Source organism: Staurois parvus, unplaced genomic scaffold (genome assembly GCF_062004578.1).
Source record: "Staurois parvus isolate SC_StPar_1 unplaced genomic scaffold, SC_StPar_1.0 ptg000395l, whole genome shotgun sequence".
In the NCBI taxonomy this organism is placed as follows: domain Eukaryota; kingdom Metazoa; phylum Chordata; class Amphibia; order Anura; family Ranidae; genus Staurois; species Staurois parvus.
The window spans coordinates 2,864,082-2,882,739 of NW_028318191.1; the positions used below are offsets into that span (position 1 = coordinate 2,864,082).

Below are 18,658 nucleotides of genomic sequence, written 5' to 3' on the forward strand. Positions count from 1 at the left end.
CCCTCTACAGCACATTCTACCTACAGAAATACCCTCTGCGCTCTTCTACATATACTGTGCAGTAAGACACTTTAGAAATGTTTTTTTTGATATCCCCAACCTTATCAGAGCCCGGTATTCAGAGTAGAGTGGTATAGCGTATGTTACACACTGATACTACAGTTGTTTAAATTCATAGTGATAAAGTAAAAACAGAATTTTAAAAATGTTTACAAATATATGAAGGAAAAACTGAAATATCACATTGGCATAAGTATTCAGACCCTTTGCAACAATTTAGCTCAGGTGCTTCCCTTTTCTCTTGATCGTTGCTGAGATGTTTCTGTACCTTGCGTGGAATCTACCTGTGGTAAATTAAATTATTGGATGTGATTTGGAAAGGCACATGCCTCTCTATAATTCCTCACAGCTGACAATGCTTACTGTATCAGAGTAAAGCCATGAGGTCAAAGAACTGCCTACAGAGCTCAGAGACAGGATTATTGCAAAACACAGATCTGGGGAATGTTACAGTGAAGGTTCCCAAGAGCACAGTGGCCTCCATAATTCTCAAATTGAAGAAGTTTGGCACAACCAGGACTCTTTCAAGAGCTGGTCACCAAGCCAAACTGAGCAATCGAGGGAGAAGGGCCTTCATAAGAGAGGTGACCAAGAACCTGATGGTCACTCTGACTGAGCTCCAGAGATCCTGAGTGTAGATGGGACAATGTTTGAGGACAGCCATCATTGCAGCCCTCCATTGATCTGGGCTTATGGCAGAGTGGCTAGACGGAGTCTGCAAAAAACCACCTGAAGGACTGATTGCGATGAGCAAGACTGTCTGCCTGGTCTAATGAAACAAAGATTGAACTATTAGGTCTCAATTCTAAACATTATGTATGGAGAAATCCCAGTCACCGCTCATCACCTGCCCAATACCATCCCAAAAGTAAAGCATGGTGGTGGCAGCATCATGCTGTGGGGGTGTTTTTCAGCAGCAGGGACTGGGAGTCTGGTCAGGGTTGAGGGAAAGCCAAATGGAGCAAAGTGCAGAGATATCCGAATGAAAACCTGTTCCACAGTGCTCAGGACCTCAAACTGGGCCAAAGGTTCACCTTCCAACATGATATCGATCCTAAGCACACAGCCAAGGCAACACAGGTGTGATTTAGGGCCAACTCTGTGAATATCCTAGATTAGCCCAGCCAGAGCTCTGAACCCTATTGAACATCTCTGGAGAGACCTGAAATGGCTGGCTGTCCAGCAACGACCCCATCCAACCTGACTGACGTTGAAAGGATTTGTAAAGAAGAATGGCAGAAAATCCCCCAATCCAGGTGTGCAAAGCTTGTCACGTCATACACAAAAAGACTTGAGACTGTATATACTAACAAAGGTGCTTTTAACAAAGTACTGAGTAAAGGGTCTGAATACTTTAAGTACATGTGATATTTCAGTTTTTCTTCAGACATTTCTAAAATTCTGTTTTCACTTTGACATTATGGGGTACTGAGTGTAGATTAATGAGAACAAACAAATTTAAACCACTGTAGTATCAGGCTGCAATATAACAAAATTGAAAACCGTGAAGGGGATCTGGATACGTTAGGAATGTACTGTACAGTGGGTATAGAGATCACCCCCTTTAAAATCATATTTTGTTGCAGCATGAAATGAAGACTAACAGTTTTTATGTTTCTTTTGAGCTGTATTTACTCAATACAATTTATAACATCCAAGTGAAAGATATAACACCAACACGTCAGAAAAAAACCCAAAAAATTCAAAAACGTAATCACTGAGTTGGAAAAAGTATCATGTCCTCCTAAAAATTACTTGTAAAGTCAATCAGGTATAGCTAATCACCTTCTCAATGGCACACACAGCCGTTTGACTTTCAACTCTGATCAGCTGTGGTAATTTTAGCTCAGCATGAAAAGGGCTTTCCTGGAGCATTTCAGTCCCTTGTAGTGCAATTGAAGCAAACCATTAACGATGGGTGGCAAGGCACTGTCAAAAGTCAGGAGATATAAAAAAAAAATCATAGGCTTTATCGTTGCCTAAAATCACAGTGAAGCCTATCATTAAGAAGTGGAAGGTATTTGGTACAACACAGACCCTACCTGGATCAGGACGGTGCTCCAGACTGGTCAGAGAGGCTCCCAAGAGGCCTACAGCAACTCCAATGCAGTTGCAGGAATTTATGACAAAATGTTGTCATTGTGTGCATGTGACAACAATAGCCCATATGTGGCTTGTATGGGAAGGTTGCAAGAAAAAAAGTCACTCAAGAAAAGGTCACATGCAGTCATGACTGAGCTTTGCAAAAATGCACCTTGAAGGTTCTGAGGCCACATGGAATAAGGCAGGGGTCCTCAAACTACGGCCCGCGGGCCACATACGGCCCACCGAGGGGATTTATCCGGCCTGCCGACAGGGGCGTATATTCCGTAAGAAAGGGACACTAAGTACAGGGGTGGGCAGGGGGCTGCTGTACCTTACCTGGCTCCGTTCCCAGTCCCACTATGATCCAGTCCAGGAAGTGCTGCTCCTTCATTCACTCCGGCCACTTCCTCACTCCTCACCGGTGATTGGGCGCTAGAACTGTAGCTCAGGAAAGGCACACAGGCGGCAAATCACCTGCGAGGAGGCGGAGCTGAGTGGCCCCGCGAACATCGAGTGAGGGAGAGGCCGGAGTGAAGGACAGCTGACAGGTAAGTGTGCCGTGCTGATGGTGCTGCTGCAACCAGGTATGCTGGCTGCAGCAGCACCATGCTGGAGCAGGGGTTAGCAAGTTAAGTGTCATTGGTGTCAGTGGGAGGAATAGTGCCCCATCATTGGTGTCACTGACACCGACGGGGCACTATTCCTCCCCCTCCCACTGACACCGACGACGGGGCGCTATTCCTCCCCCCACTGACACCGACGACGGGGCGCTATTCCTCCCCCCCACTGACACCGACGACGGGGCGCTATTCCTCCCCCCCACTGACACCGACGACGGGGCGCTATTCCTCCCCCCCACTGACACCGACGACGGGGCGCTATTCCTCCCCCCCACTGACACCGACGACGGGACGCTATTCCTCCCCCCCACTGACACCGACGACGGGGCGCTATTCCTCCCCCCCACTGACACCGACGACGGGGCGCTATTCCTCCCCCCCACTGACACCGACGACGGGGCGCTATTCCTCCCCCCCACTGACACCGACGACGGGGCGCTATTCCTCCCCCCCCAGTGACACCGACGACGGGGCGCTATTCCCCCCCCCCAGTGACACCGACGACGGGGCGCTATTCCTCCCCCCCCAGTGACACCGACGACGGGGCGCTATTCCCCCCCCCCAGTGACACCGACGACGGGGCGCTATTCCTCCCCCCCCACTGACACCGACGACGGGGCGCTATTCCTCCCCTCCCCACTGACACCGACGACGGGGCGCTATTCCTCCCCTCCCCACTGACACCGACGACGGGGCGCTATTCCTCCCCTCCCCACTGACACCGACGACGGGGCGCTATTCCTCCCCTCCCCACTGACACCGACGACGGGGCGCTATTCCTCCCCTCCCCACTGACACCGACGACGGGGCGCTATTCCTCCCCTCCCCACTGACACCGACGACGGGGCGCTATTCCTCCCCTCCCCACTGACACCGACGACGGGGCGCTATTCCTCCCCTCCCCACTGACACCGACGACGGGGCGCTATTCCTCCCCCCCCCCCCCCCCACTGACACCGACGACGGGGCGCTATTCCTCCCCCCCCCCCCACTGACACCGACGACGGGGCGCTATTCCTCCCCCCCCCCCCCCACTGACACCGACGACGGGGCGCTATTCCCCCCCCCCCCACTGACACCGACGACGGGGCGCTATTCCCCCCCCCCCCACTGACACCGACGACGGGGCGCTATTCCCCCCCCCCCCACTGACACCGACGACGGGGCGCTATTCCTCCCCCCCCCCGACACCGACGACGGGGCACTATTTCGCTCCATAAGACACACTTGGGGGGAAATGTCTGTGTGTCTTATGGAGTGGCCAGCCCAGTATTCCCGCCGCCGTTGTGTCCACAGTCTCTGGTCATCTCCTGTGCTGTGCCCGCATTTGTTCATAGTTTTTTCTATTTTTTTCTTTTTGAAACTATAGTCCGGCCCTCCAACGGTCTGAGGGACAGTGAACTGGCCCCCTGTTTAAAAAGTTTGAGAACCCCTGGAATAAGGTGCTATAATCAGATGAGACTAAAATGGAATTATTTGGCCTCAGCACTAAACAATATGTCTGGCAGAAATCCAATACAGCTCACCATCCAATTAACTCCATTCCTACAGTAAAGCATGGAGGTGGTAATCTTCTGTTTTATGAGGGTGTGCAGGGACTGGAGCACTTTAAGGATAGAAGGAAGAATGGATGGGGCAAAATACTGTCAAATTCTTGAGGAAAATCTGCTGCCCTCTGCTAGAAAGTTGTCAATGGGAATAAGGTTTACCTTCCAACATGACAATGACCCAAATCACACAGCAAAATGACCACACAGTGGTTGAAGGAGAGAAAAGTGATTGTTCTTGACCTAGTCAGAGCCCAGACTTAAACCCGATTTGAAAATCTGTGGAATGACTGGAAGACTGCGGTCCACAAACAGTCACCATCAAATTTAACTGAACTTTAGTACTTCAATGAAGAGTGGCCAAATATTGCCAAGTCTAGATGTGCAAAATTAGTAGACCTGTCCAAACACACTAAAGGCTGTAATTAAAGGAAAAGGTGGTTCAACAAAATACTGGCACAAGGGGGTGATCCTTTTTCCAACTCGGTGATTCTGTTTGTGATTCTTTAAAACATATTTTTTTCTGACATGTTGGTGTTCTATCTTTCACATGGATATTATAAGTTGCACTGAGTAAATACAGCTGGATAAAATAAAAATGGTCTGTCTTCATTTCAGGCAGCAAAGCAACAAAATGTGATTATTTTGAAGTGGAGTGATTCCTATCTATACGCGTTGTATATAGGAACATAGCCACCCTCTCTTGCTTGCTCCTGAAATTATGGGATTTGTAGTGTGTTTAGAGTAGTGCACATGACTTCAACTAACGTGCGCTACTTGTGAGGGGGAAGAAGATAGGTTAGGGAGCAGATGGAGAATGTTACAAGAGGCAGAAAAACACAAACCATTTCATGAAACATAAAATACAAGGCCATTAGGGAGTGAATGTGTATAAATTAGTTTTGGGGAATAAATTATATTGTTTAGTGTGGCTTTTAGGCAATTTAAATTCTCTAACCTTAGATTTCATCATTCCATGGTCATGTTTGGTTCTCTGTGTTTATTTACACCTGCTTGGTGCTCGTGGTGTCCATTCTTTCTGATTCTGCTGGTTCAACATTTAGGTGTTGTTGAATTCTTTCCACATCAGCTCATAGACAGCAGAGATGTCTGTGCTATGTTATTTCTCAGTGTAGGGGGAGTCTTCATACTCATTACTCAATGTAAGAGTATCCATTAACAGATCTCTTTGGTAGGTGTTGAGAAAATGACAAGAAATCCAAAAGTTTCAGAACAGAGTTTAAAATATAAAATATTTATATTAAAGGTATTTGCACATAAATGTAGCAACCAAAAACTCCATAGAAGAACCACCCAGATAAACCCCCCAAAAAATAAAAAAAATAAAACCAAAGAAATCTGAAAAAGTGACAGATTTAGTTACACTAGTGATGTAGTTTTTAACACCCGTTTTAATATAGGCTCTAAGGCAGTCTTGTTGTCCTGTTGTTCCCTTTTGGATTGTTTAGGAGCAGTGAATCTGTTTATTATTGTGTGCAAATACTAATGTTTGATATTAACAATAAGGAAATCGTGCAAAATACACAGCTATGCACATGATTTGAGGTCATATACAATGCAAAGATTGTGTTTCCCACCCAGACAGTACTCAAAGCAGACCTTCAATGAAACAGGATCTCTGAATGGAGGACAGGTGGATGATTGATCCTCCTCCATTCATAGATTTATAGATGGTGCTCCTTCCATTGGTGCATGTTTTACTTGCTTATTTTCTTCTCTCACTCTTGTTCTCTCCTAAAATATTGTTTTCTAGCAAAAACTCTTCTATGTACTCTTTTTATTAAACTCTCAAGTATTTCCCTGACTTAAGAAGCTAAACTAACTGGTCTGTAGTTCCTTGCTAAGAATTTGATACCTTGAGTTGAGTTCTAAAATTCAGCCACTGTTCAGAATTTGGGGTTCAATTGCTGAAATTCAGTTTCTGGCACCACTCCATTTGACAAAAGTCCATTGTTCAATTGACTTTTAAGGAATTTGTTGGCTGAGCAGTGACTTTTGCCAAACAGCTGTAGTCAGACTTTGGGTATTCTGACAGCCTCTGGCACAGGCTCTCAGAATTCATTAGCCTGGCAAGGGAATTCATCTGCATCCAGGTACTCCAGTTTCCTCCCACACTCCAAATACATGCTGGTAGGTTAATTGGCTCCTGTCTTAGGGAAGCTTAGATTGTAAGCTCCTTGAGGGCAGGGATTGATGTGAATATTCAATACACCCTGTTCCAAATTATTATGCAAATTCTATTTAAGTGTCACAAACATTAAATATTTTGTTTAACTCATGGATGGCATTGTGTGTCAGGGCTCTTTTGATCACTGAAAACAATCTCGAACACCTGTGATAATTAGATTGGCAGGTCAGCCCAATTTAAGAAAAAACTACTAAAGGAGGGTGTTCCACATTATTAAGCAGAGTACCATTTTCAAGCAATATGGGGAAGAAAAAGGATCTCTCTGCTACCGAAAAGAGTGAAATAGTTCAATGCCTTGGACGAGGTATGAAAACATTAGATATTTCACGAAAACTTAAGCGTGATCATCGCACTATTAAGAGATTTGCGGCTGATTCAGAGCACAGACGGGTTCATGCAGATAAAGGCACATTGAGGAAGATTTCTGCCAGATCCATGCATCGGATCAAGAGAGCAGCTGCTAAAATACCATTACATAGCAGCAAACAGATATTTGAAGCTGCTGGTGCCTCTGGAGTCCCACGGACATCAAGGTGTAGAGTCCTCCAGAGTCTTGCAACTGTGCATAAACCTTCTATTTGGCCACCACTAACCAATCTTCACAAGCAGAAACTGCTGCATTGGGCAGAAAAATACATGAAGACTAATTTTCAAACAGTCCTGTTCACTGATGAGTGCCGTGCAACCATGGTTGGAGTAGTGGATGGTTGGTGGACGGTCACCCTGTTCCAACAAGGCTGCGACATCAGCAAGGCAGTGGTGGAGTCATGTTTTGGGCCGGAATCATGGGCACAGAGCTGGTCGGCTCCTTTAGGGTCCCCGAAGGTGTAAAGATGACCTCTGTAAAGTATGTTGAGTTTATGACTGACCACTTTCTTCCCTAGTACAGAAGGAAGAACTATGCTTTCCGTAATAAAATCATCTTCATGCATGACAATGCACCATCTCATGCTGCAAAGAATACCTCTGCATCAATGGCTGCTATGGAGATAAAAGGAGAGAAAGTCATGGTGTGGCCTCCATCCTCCCCTGACCTCAACCCTGTTTAAAAAGTTTGTTAAAAGTTTGATTGAAATAGCTTTTGATTTCAGTAAACATGCTGCAAGCACAACAAATGACAATTTTCAGTTCTTTACAACCTATAAAGTGTTTTGAAACTTACTGTGTGTAATAATTTGGAACAGTGCATTGGAAGTTTTTTTTGTTTTTTTTATGTTTAAAAAAAATACTGTTATTAGGAGGTTTGTTCAACAAAATTTGAATTGTACTCTTAATAGTTGATAACATGAGAATTATGCTGACTGTTATTTACATCAATTTAGGTAAATGAAAAAAATATAATTTGCATAATAATTTGGAACAGCGTGTATATGTAAAACGCTGCGTAAATTGATGACACAATATACACGATATTGCCAAAAGAATTGGGACGCCTGTCTTACATGCACATTAAATTTTATAGCATCCCTTTCTTAGTCTGTAGGGTTCAATATTGATTTGGCCCTCCCTTTTGCAGTTATAACAGCTTCAAGTACTCTGGAAAGGCTGTCCATAAATTTTAGGAGTGGCTATGGGAATGTTTGACCATTCTTCCAGAAGCACGTTTGTGAGGTCAGGCACTGATGTCAGACAAGAAGGTCTGGCTCACAGTCTCCACTCTAAAACATCCCAAAGGTGTTCTATCAGGTTGAGGTCAGGACTTTGTGCAAGCCAGTCAAGTTCCTCCACCCCAAGGGGCCATCCCCAAACGGTTCCCACAAAGTTGGGAGCATCAAATGGTCCAAAATGTCTTGGTTTGCGGACACCTTAAGAGTTCCCTTCACTGGAACTAAGGTGCCATGCCCAACTCCTGAAAAACAACCTCAAACCATAATCCCCCTCCACCAAACTTTAAACTTGGCACAGTGCAGTCAGGCAAGTACCGTTCTCCTGGCAACCTCCAAACCCAGACACGTCCATCAGATTGCCAGACAGAGAAATGCGATTTGTCACTCCAGCGAACGCATTTCCACTTCACTAGAGTCCAGTGGTGGCGTGCTTTACACCACTGCATCCAAAGCTTTGCATTGCACTAGGTGATGTGAGGCTTTGATGTACCTGCTCGGCCATGGAAACCCATTCCATGAAGTTCTCTACGCACTGTTGTGCTAATCTGAAGGCCACACAAAGTTTGGAGGTCTTTAGCTATTGATTCTGCAAACAGTTGGCGACCTCTGTGCACTCTGTGCTGCAGCATGCACTGACCCTAAACTGTCATTTTATGTGGCCTACCACTTCGTAGCTGAGTTGCTGTTGTTGTTTCCAGTTTCTTCCACTTTGGTATAATACCACTAACTGTTGACCATGAAATACTTAGTTCAAGGAAATTTCACGGATGGACTTATTGCACAGGTGGCAACCTATCATGGTACCACGCTTGAATTCACTGAGCTTCTGAGAGCGACCCATTCTTTCACAAATGGCTGTAGAAGCAGTCTGCATGTCTAGGTGCTTGATTTTATACACCTGTGGCCATGGAGGTGATTGGAACACCTGAATCCAATGATTTGGAGGGGTGTCCCAATACTTTTGGCAATATAATGTAAGTACCTGTAAAGAAATAAATGCTAAACAATAGAAATCTATTAGTTTATGGCCAGCTAAAAATTTAATTGGTTCAGCTAACCTTTTAATTGCAGGGTTTTCTGAATAGAAGTGTCGAAGTGTGGGTCTCTCACAGTCGCATAATTTCTGACTGGTGGAAGCCTGTTTATTTTCTCTTGTATACCCACTTGAGAACTAAGGAATTCATATTCCTGTATGAGTACCAGTGTGTTGGTAAATTTTCACCATCCCAACCACCTTCCCACCTCCTCACCCATCCCCCCTGCTGGGACGTTGTATTCTGACAGCAGTGTCTGTTGCTGTCAGAATACACTGATCAGCATCTGCTGACTGAGAAATATTTTCCAACATTGTCCCTTCAACAGAAGTCAATTAGGGATGGTCACACACTAGTGGAAATTTCAATCTGTGTATGGCCAGCTTTAGTTGTCTCTTGTCACTTTTTTGCATTTTCTGCAGTTTATTACCTCAAATGAGAAGAACTGGAAACATTTTAAGGGGTAATTGGTCTTTTTCCAACTCTGATGGTTGATTCTGCCACCATAGAAAACTGAGAGTAGGCCTATTTTTTGCTCAAAAACATATTTGAAAATGGAATTAAATGCTTTGTCTGGCAAACTAACAATATTTTTTTTTTCTTGCTGCTAGATGTTGCAGGACTGTGCAAAAGCACGTAGAGAAGTTGAGTTGCATTGGAGAGCGTCTCAGTGCTCACACATTGTAAAGATACTTGATGTCTATGAAAATCTCTACCAGTCTCGAAAGTGCCTGCTCATTATTATGGAGTGGTGAGTCTGCTTTTATCAAAGTAGCATTTTTGCTAATATATTTAGAAACCCTATGACCTTGCTGAAGATCTGGTCTGTCATAAGGAAGAGTAAACGTACAAAGTTTAAAAGGAGCATTAATACGTGTCCTATTGCATTTGCTGCTGATCTGCGCTTTTCTGAATAACTAAGCTTAAAGAATCTTCAGCTTGTGACATGCTTTTGGGTGTGTCATAGGATTGGTTCTCTACTGCATACTGTACTTCCTTTCAACAGGTTCTATTTCATTACTTTGCCTGTAGTAGTATTTGGGCCAGCAAAAGTGTTAAATATGTGTTGTGATTATCCTTTCCTTTTTTTTTTTTTTTTTTTTTTTTTTTTTTTTTAACTTCATATTCATAATATCTTCATATTAAAGTATATAAAATCCCTCACCTTGTGAAACAAACCATTCCGTTTAAAATAGAAATGAAACGCAAAACATTAAGGTATACCTATAAAAAAAAATATTATAAATAACTTTTTTTTCTTCCCAGTGAATGGCTGTGCAGGGGGTACTGCCTGCACAAGCATAATCATTGTATTAGCTCCCAGCACAGCCAGAAAACTGACCATGCTGTATTCTCATGCCTAGGAAGCAATAAGAAGAGAATAGATTACTTTTAAAAACAAGCACATGATACAAGTGTATTAGAAATGTAAAATTTTGGGGGTAAATATTTGCAGAATGTTAACCCAACAGTTCATATTCCTGATATGTGCCTGTTGTAGTGTGTACTGACCACGCATCCCAGCGTGGTCAGTTTTCTGGCTGTGCTAAAAGAACAGCCTGCCTGTCCTTCAATGGCCAAGACTTGTGCTGCACAGCATTTGCTGGGAAGATCAGCTGTTTCTTCTCCCCCAGCTCTCTAAGCTCCTTCTGCAGCTGAGAACAGAAGTATCGCTTATTAAAGGAAAAAAGGATATTTTCTGTATACAGCAGGTAAAATAAATATTGAACATGTCACCATTTTTCTCAGTAAATATATTTTTAAAGGTGCTATTGATATGACATTTTTACCAAATGTCGGTAACAACCCATGCAATCCATACATACAAAGAAACCAAAACAAATACGTTCAGAAATTAAGTTATGTGTAATAAAATGAATGACACGGGGAGAAAGTATTGAACACACTAACTGAAATTTATTTAATATTTCATACAAAATCCTTTGTTGTACTGACAGCTCCAAGACTCCTCCTGTATGGAGAAACTAGTCACATGCATTGCTGCGGTGTGATCTTTTTGCACCATTCTTTCATACAACCAGTCTTCAAATCTTGAAAGTTCCGTGGGCCTCTTCTATGAACTCTGATCTTTAGATCTTTCCATAGATTTTCTTCTGGATTCAAGGCAGGCGATTGGCTGGGCCATTCTTGGAGCTTTTCTGTCTTTCTTTAAAATCAATTGAGAGTTTCTTTGGCTTTGTGTTTTGGAATCATTGTCTTGCTGAAATGTGCACCCTTGTTTCATCTTCATCATCCTGGCAGTTGCAGCAGATTTATCAATAATATCTTTGCACATTTTATCATTCATCCTTCCAACAATGATCTGAAGTTTGCCAGTACCGTATGCTGAAAAACAGCCCCCTTCAAACTTCACTGTTGGTATGGTTTTTTTGGGGTGATGTGCAGTGCCATTTGACCTCCAAACATAATGTGTATTATGGCATCAAAAGAGTTCAATTTTGCCCTTATCTGACCAGACTATATTCTCCCAGTATTTCACAGGCTTGTCTAAATGTTGTGCAGCAAACTTTAAACAAGCTTCAGCATGCTTTTTCTTCAGCAATGGAGACTTGTGTGGTGAGTGTGCATACAGGCCATGGCGGTTAAGTGCACTGCTTATTATTTTCTTTGAGACAATTGTACCTGCTAATTCCAGGTCTTTCTGAAGCTCTTGGCTCTTGAACAACTCTTCTGATCATTCTTTTCACTCCTCTGTCAGAAATCTTGCAAGGGCATTTGGTCATGGCCGGTTTATAGTGAAATGATGTTCTTTTCACTTCTGGATTATGGCCCCAACAGTGCTCACTGGAACATTCAGAAGTTTAGAAATCCTTCTGTGACCAATGCCCTCAACATGTTTTACAACAATAAGATTATGAAGGTCTTGAGAGAGCTCTTTTACCCATCATGAGATGTTTCTTGTGTGAGACCTCAGAGATGAGACCCCTTTTTATAGGCCATCAGTTGAGACTGAACCAGCTGATATTATTTTGCGCTGACAAGGGGCAGGATTGCTTTCCAAATACTAATAGATTTCAGCCAGTGTCTTGACTTTCCATGCCTTTTTTTGCACCTCCCTTTCTTCATGTGTTCAATATTTTTTCCCTGTGTAATTCTATTTTCTTTCACATAACTCAATTTCTGAACTTATTTGTTTTTCATGTCAACAGCACCTTTTATTAATGTATTTATCAAGAAAAACGGTGACAATACTTATTAGACTCGGGGTGTGTGTGTGTCCACAGGCCATATATACAGCTTAGACTTCAAGCGGTTAAAACAAGTTCATGTCCCAGGGCCACAGTAAATGCGGTGTTAAGGGTGGAGAACAGAGGAAAATTGGGAAACCTATGTTCCCCAGTATATTCTGCAATCACTCAAGCCAAAAGTGTTCATCTCTGAATAACAGCATTTTAAGACCTGAAAGTCTGGGCTGAAATTTCTGGCGCACAGTTTTGAGCTTGATAGACCTGCCTTGGAGGGTAAGAGGACATTAGGGACTAATAGTCCTCTGATGTTTCCATTAGGAGAATCTGCCAATGCTATCACATAGGAGGGTTGTTGGCCTCCTTGTGATGGCAACAAAGTTAAATGGGGGAAAGAAAGTGTTAAAGATCAAATGATCTTAAGATTCATGTGTATGTAAGCAGACATTGTACAATACCTGTGAGGTATTGCCGTAAACGTGGAACTACAGTAAACCCATCAATTTAACAGCTTCCCAAAACCATCACATTCAAGGCATGCTGTTAATGAAAACTGTCACAGCAACTTGTATGCTCAACCAAACTACCAGGCCATCAAATGGATGGTGCCATAACTGATCACATGTGCCGTTCCATGGCATTTGCGGATAAAATGGAGGCTACGAAGCTTTGTTAGTTGTAAAATAAAATTTTGATTCACTTTACCTCCAAATGTAAGATCTGGTAAAGGCTTTTAACCCTTTTAGAAGCTAAATGTTGAAGCTATCTCGTTGGCAGTGGCGGGGGGGATTGAGGTTTACACACACTGTGTAAAATTGAATGAGTTTAAATCTGACAAGCTGATATCCGTTGGCTCCCTTCCACACAAACCCTGGTAATGGCCACAGCCCTCCCTCTCGTCTGTTCTCTGGCCTCAAATTCCAGGCACAGACATATGTCTCTAACCACAGGGAACCTCTCTGGGTGTGGCTACACGCGAACAGCAGGATCCACTGTCAGCCTGTCATTAGTTTAAACAGGCTGAGTGGCTGCTGCTATATGCATGCTCCAGTCATTCCATGGACCACTTCTACAGTTAGACAGACTATAAGCACCATTAATAGAAAATAGCCACAAGGTTTTTTTGGTTTTGTTTTCTTTTCCTCTCAAACGTAACAAAGATGTTTGCAGTGAATAGGTACGGACTCTTGGTCTGCAACTAGTGAGTGATTACCGATCAGATCTTGTGGTCCCTGTACAAGCTCCCCTTTTGGAAGTCTCCAGTGGGTGGTCCATTTACAGATAGAAGACTTTGAGTAGGATATTAATATAGATTAGTGATGGTACCTATGTTTTGAGACACATAATGATGTGTTAAATTGACCTTGGAGGAGAGTTGTTAAAGTGGTTGAAAAGGTTGAAAGTTTTGGGTTTTTTTGTTTGTTTTTTTGTTTTTGTTTTTATACCTCCATGCATTCTATGCTTGAATCTAAAATTTTAATTAAAAAGTGTGCTGCTCCCCCCACAGCCCACCCTTATGCTTACCTGAGCCCCTTGCCATTTGCTCCCACTGCTGTCAATCACAGGCAGCGAGCCAATGAGGAGAAAGCAGGGGTGGGACCGAGTCCTATGAACACGTAGAGCGGAGCTTGGGTGCGAGCATGCACCAGTGCAGTGCAGGCGCCGTGATGTTGGGGCATTGGTCAAGGGGGAGGAGCCAGGACTGCCAAAGGATGACCGAAGAAGAGGATTGAGGCTGCTCTGTGTAAAACCATTGCATAGAACAGGTAAGTATGACATGTATGTTATTAAACAAAAAAAAAAAAAAAACACTTTAATATCACCTCAAAGGATAAGTTCACCTTTTTAGGCAAAAATAATACATGCACATTTTTTTTTTCTTTGTAGGTAAAAAAAATGTGCATTTATTATTTTTGTCTACAGGAGCCTGGAAAGGACTGCACCAGCAATCAGCAGATCGCTGATGCCATGCAGGTCTCCTGCAGACCTGTCAGAATATCTGCTTGCCATACAGGATGTACCAGCAAGCAGATATTTTGACAGGTAGCTTCAGTGAACTACCTTGGTGCTCCACAGCTCCATGGTAGTTCATAGAAAACTACAAGCCGACAGCTGCTAAGGCTGTCAGGACTTGCAGTTCATTAATTCACAGTAGTCTGTATATGAATGATGCGGCTGTGTGGGCGGAGCCCCGCTGTTTTCAAATTTGACAGTACGGAGAGACTTCTCCCCGTACTATCTGCCAGGGCCAGAGCTACGGCTATGGGGAAATGTTACATGGTCCACCCTAAAAATGGGTGGAACATGTAACATGTTTTAAAAGGTGAACTTATCAAAATTGATGGCCAAAACATAAAAAACCTGCACTATGCAGATGACACCACCCCAACACTAGCAGCAAAGAATATATGCTGTATTTACTGAGAAAATTTGGAACTGAAAGTCGAAATATGGGATTAGAACTGAATATAAACAAGACTAGGATCATGAACACAGAAAATGATGGTTTTGAGCTTTCAATGGTTATAGAATACAAGTTGTAAAGCATTTTAATCTCCTGGGGGCTATTTCATAAACAAAGAAAAACTACTAGTGCAGTAATACTCTGCAGAATAGCACTTGGTAGCCACACAATGAAGACTTTTGACAAAGTATTTAAAAGTAAAGAAATTACACTCAAAACAAAGATCAGACTCATCCATGCACTCATTTTCTCAGTTGTTAATTATGGCTGTGAAAGCTGGACATAATGAAAAAGGGACAGGAAGAAGATTAACTTTGGTGCCGTAGAAGAATTTTATGTGTGCCATGGACAGTCCATAGAACTAATATTTCAATTTTGAAAGCCATCAGACTGGCTATGTCACTAGAAACTCAAATGATGATGTTACGACTGTCCTATTTTGGTCACACTGTTAGAAGAGAGAGATTGCTGGAGGGAAATAATAATTGGGAAGATCAAAGGCACAATGCAAAGAGGGAGACCAGCTACTAGATGGTGGGACACATTAATTACAGCTGTGGGAATTACACTGGAAGATCTCACCACACTAGTGCAAAACCAACTTCTTTTTAGAACTCATTCATCAAGTCTCTAGGACTCAAACTAGAGTTGACATCACTTAAAAAAAAATGTAGCTGGAGAGGTGAGGGACAGCCAAACCTCCTGTCATTCCATTCTTTAACATTTCTTTGTATGTCTTCAGTCAGATTGATAAAAAGATAGCTGGTACTCCCTGTCAAAGAATATAAATTGTCGCTCAGGTGTACCATTCACCATTACCCTAAATCAGATTGTTTATTCTCCACAATGCTCTGGTGTTGGATATTTCCCTGGGACAGAGTGCAAACAACTTTTATTTGATTTAAGTTAAACTTGTGATCACATGTATGGTTAGAATTGAGGCCTCAGTCATTATATCTGGTGTAAAATTACACAATTACTTAATCTAATGCCTACTATAGTCTACTACAAAATTACATACGGTAACCTTTTTGGCATGTGTGCTGTAGCTGTAAGAGTTGGTTGTCTGTTTGTTTGTGTTTTTATCCCGCAGTTCCTATTTTTGAACAGTTTATTGGGAAAAAAATGATTTCTCTGTAGCTTCACATTTTGAAATTTATTACATAATATTAAATATTCAGAGCAGTTCTCATGTTTATTTTGTGGTGTATTTTTTGGACCCTTTCAGATACTCTTGAAAAAGTTCTCCAATATTAGAGTAACATTTTATCTATTTTTTATGCATTATTATTTTTTTTTTTATTACTGGCAATCTGTATGTTGCTAATTCTTGACTCTTCTTGTTCAGTCTTGATGGTGGAGAGCTCTTCAGTCGTATTCAAGATAGAGGAGACCAGGCATTTACAGAACGAGGTATGTATAGTTTTTGCTAGTGGTCTTTTTCTGTGGTGCTGTTAATGAATATTTGTTATACTACCACTGAGCTTTTTTTTAAAAGTGCTAAAGTGTATGTCTAGCTAAAACTATTTTTTTTTTTTTTTTTAAAGTTTTAGAGTGGGGAAGAATTCAAACCCATGTCTGGTTTTTACTGCTCTCTGGATTTCACTAGACAGTAAAGAAAAAAACAAAAACAAAACAAAACCTCCCAAAAGAAACACAGAATGTATAGTATAATAGGGGAAACTGTGAATCCCTGTAGGCTTTTTATTACTGCCTGTGTCCCTGTTTCATATTTTCCACTTGGTGTCACAGTGACAACAGTTTTACCAGACAGGAAGTGAATAGAAATCTCTCTAATGGAGCCCTGCATAGCAGTAAAATCCCAGCATGGGTTCTAATCCTATCCAGTATTAAAAGGTTTTGGCTGGACACTTTTTAAATCTTGCAAATCTTGCAGAGTCATTGGGGGTTGGTGGAGGTCGGGCTATCCATTTGCTGTATAAAGTGATTTCTAAAGGAAAATGTGCAGTTCATGTCATTAATAGCAGATTCTAGATATTGCTATTTTTTTTTTTCTATTTTACTTTTTTCAGAGGCTTCTGACATCATGAAAAGCATTGGAGAGGCCATACAATATTTACATGCAATCAATATTGCCCACAGAGATGTGAAGGTATTAGCAATTAGGTCTCTTTTTATATTACTAAAAGTGTAAGTGATGTTGAAACTTTGTCTTGTAATCTTGATGCGTTGTAGAATTCACTTTCTGTCCTAAATTTGAACTTTTTCGATAGAATCGCACTTTTTAGTGCACTATAATTGGGCAAAATGTTTTTGCTTTTATTAACTTTTAGCCCAGCGAGGGGAAGGAGAGTTCCTGACGTGCAAATGTATGCAAACTCAGTAAGAGTCTTCAAAATATGTCTCCTCCCCATTAAACTCCACATCAAAGCAAACCTGCTCTGGATGACTTTTTACTTTGCTACACAATTGTTTTCCTGTGCAGTTCTTTACTGCATTTTTGTACTTGCAAACAACGTTGAACCAGTTGTATCTCAGTACTTCACCACTCTAGTATTTATTTTTTTTTTTGCAATGTATTCCTGTGCAGTTTCCACTTGAGAAATATTGCTCAGCTGCATCCTATGTTATCATACACTGTAGCTGAAAATGATGCATAGATTTGTGTTCTTCTGATTTGACTACTGCGGTGCTCTACTTGCTGGTGTACCTAAATCCACTATTATTCAACTGCAACATGTACAAAATTATGCAGCTAGAATTCTTACTAGGTCTGGTACAAGGAATCATATTACCCCTATCATGGAGCCTTTGCACTGGCTACCCGTCAGGTTTCACATAGACTTTAAGATCCTATTGCTCACCTATAAGGCTCTTCATGGCTTGGCACCCCACTATCTGTCTGAGCATTGTCACATGAGGAGAGTAGGAGGGATTGTGAGGGGTTTAGGGGTCTTTAGAGGGACACTATCACTTTGCCCTGAATGGTCAAGATAATTTTTGCCTTTAACCACCTTCCGCCTCCCATATAGTACAATGACGGGTGCAAGGTGGTTCTCTCGTTCTGATAGGACGTCATATGACGTCCTTCCATTCTCACCGCACATGCGCGGCTCAGGGAGCATGCAGCGCGGCGATCGCCGGTGCGCTGTGTCCCTCGGACACAGCGGATCACGGAAAGAGCCGAAGATGTCGGCTCGGTCATGTGATCAGCTGTGTCCAATTACAGCTGATCACGTGTAAACACGGAAATGCTGGTTATCGGCATTTCTCTCCTCTTGAGCTGTCACGCTGACAGCTCGAAAGGTGAGGAGAGCCGGTAATCGGCTTTCCGTGCAGGGGACATGTACACTGATCATCAGGGCACTGATGATCAGTGTGCCCTGATAATCAGTGTGGCCCCAGAAGTGCCACCTGTCAGTGCTCATCAGTGCCAGTGCCCATCAATGCCACATATCACTGCATACCAGTGCACATCAATGCCACATATTAGTGCCCATCTGAGCTGCCTTTCAATGTCACCCATCAGTGCCACCTATCAATGCTGCCAGTCAGTGCCGCCTATCAGTTCCATATATCAGTGTCCTGTATCAGTGCTGCCTTTTAGTGCCCATCAGTGATGCCTGTCAATGCCCATCAGTGCAACCTACCAGTGCCTCCTCATCAGTGCCACCTATCAGTGTCCATCAGTGCAGCCTATCCGTGCCCATCACTACAGCCTCATTAGTGCACATCAGTGAAGGAGAAAAATCACTTCTTTACAAAATTGTATAACAAAAACTAAGAACTTTTTTTTTCACAATTTTCAGTGGTTTTTGGTTTAAGAAAAAATAAAAATCCCAGAGGTGATTAAATACCACCAAAA

The 18,658-nt window shown here is 42.6% G+C and overlaps 1 protein-coding gene across 1 annotated transcript in view; it reads left to right on the plus strand.

The window, feature by feature from the left end:
• Positions 1-18,658, plus strand: part of MAPKAPK2 (MAPK activated protein kinase 2) — a 94,808-nt gene that overhangs the window by 30,104 nt on the left and 46,046 nt on the right. The window contains exons 2-4 of the mRNA XM_089686370.1: positions 9,774-9,913; positions 16,181-16,245; positions 16,866-16,945. Of these exons, the coding sequence (XP_089542496.1) occupies positions 9,774-9,913; positions 16,181-16,245; positions 16,866-16,945 (285 nt within the window). The remainder of the gene's footprint in view (positions 1-9,773; positions 9,914-16,180; positions 16,246-16,865; positions 16,946-18,658) is intronic.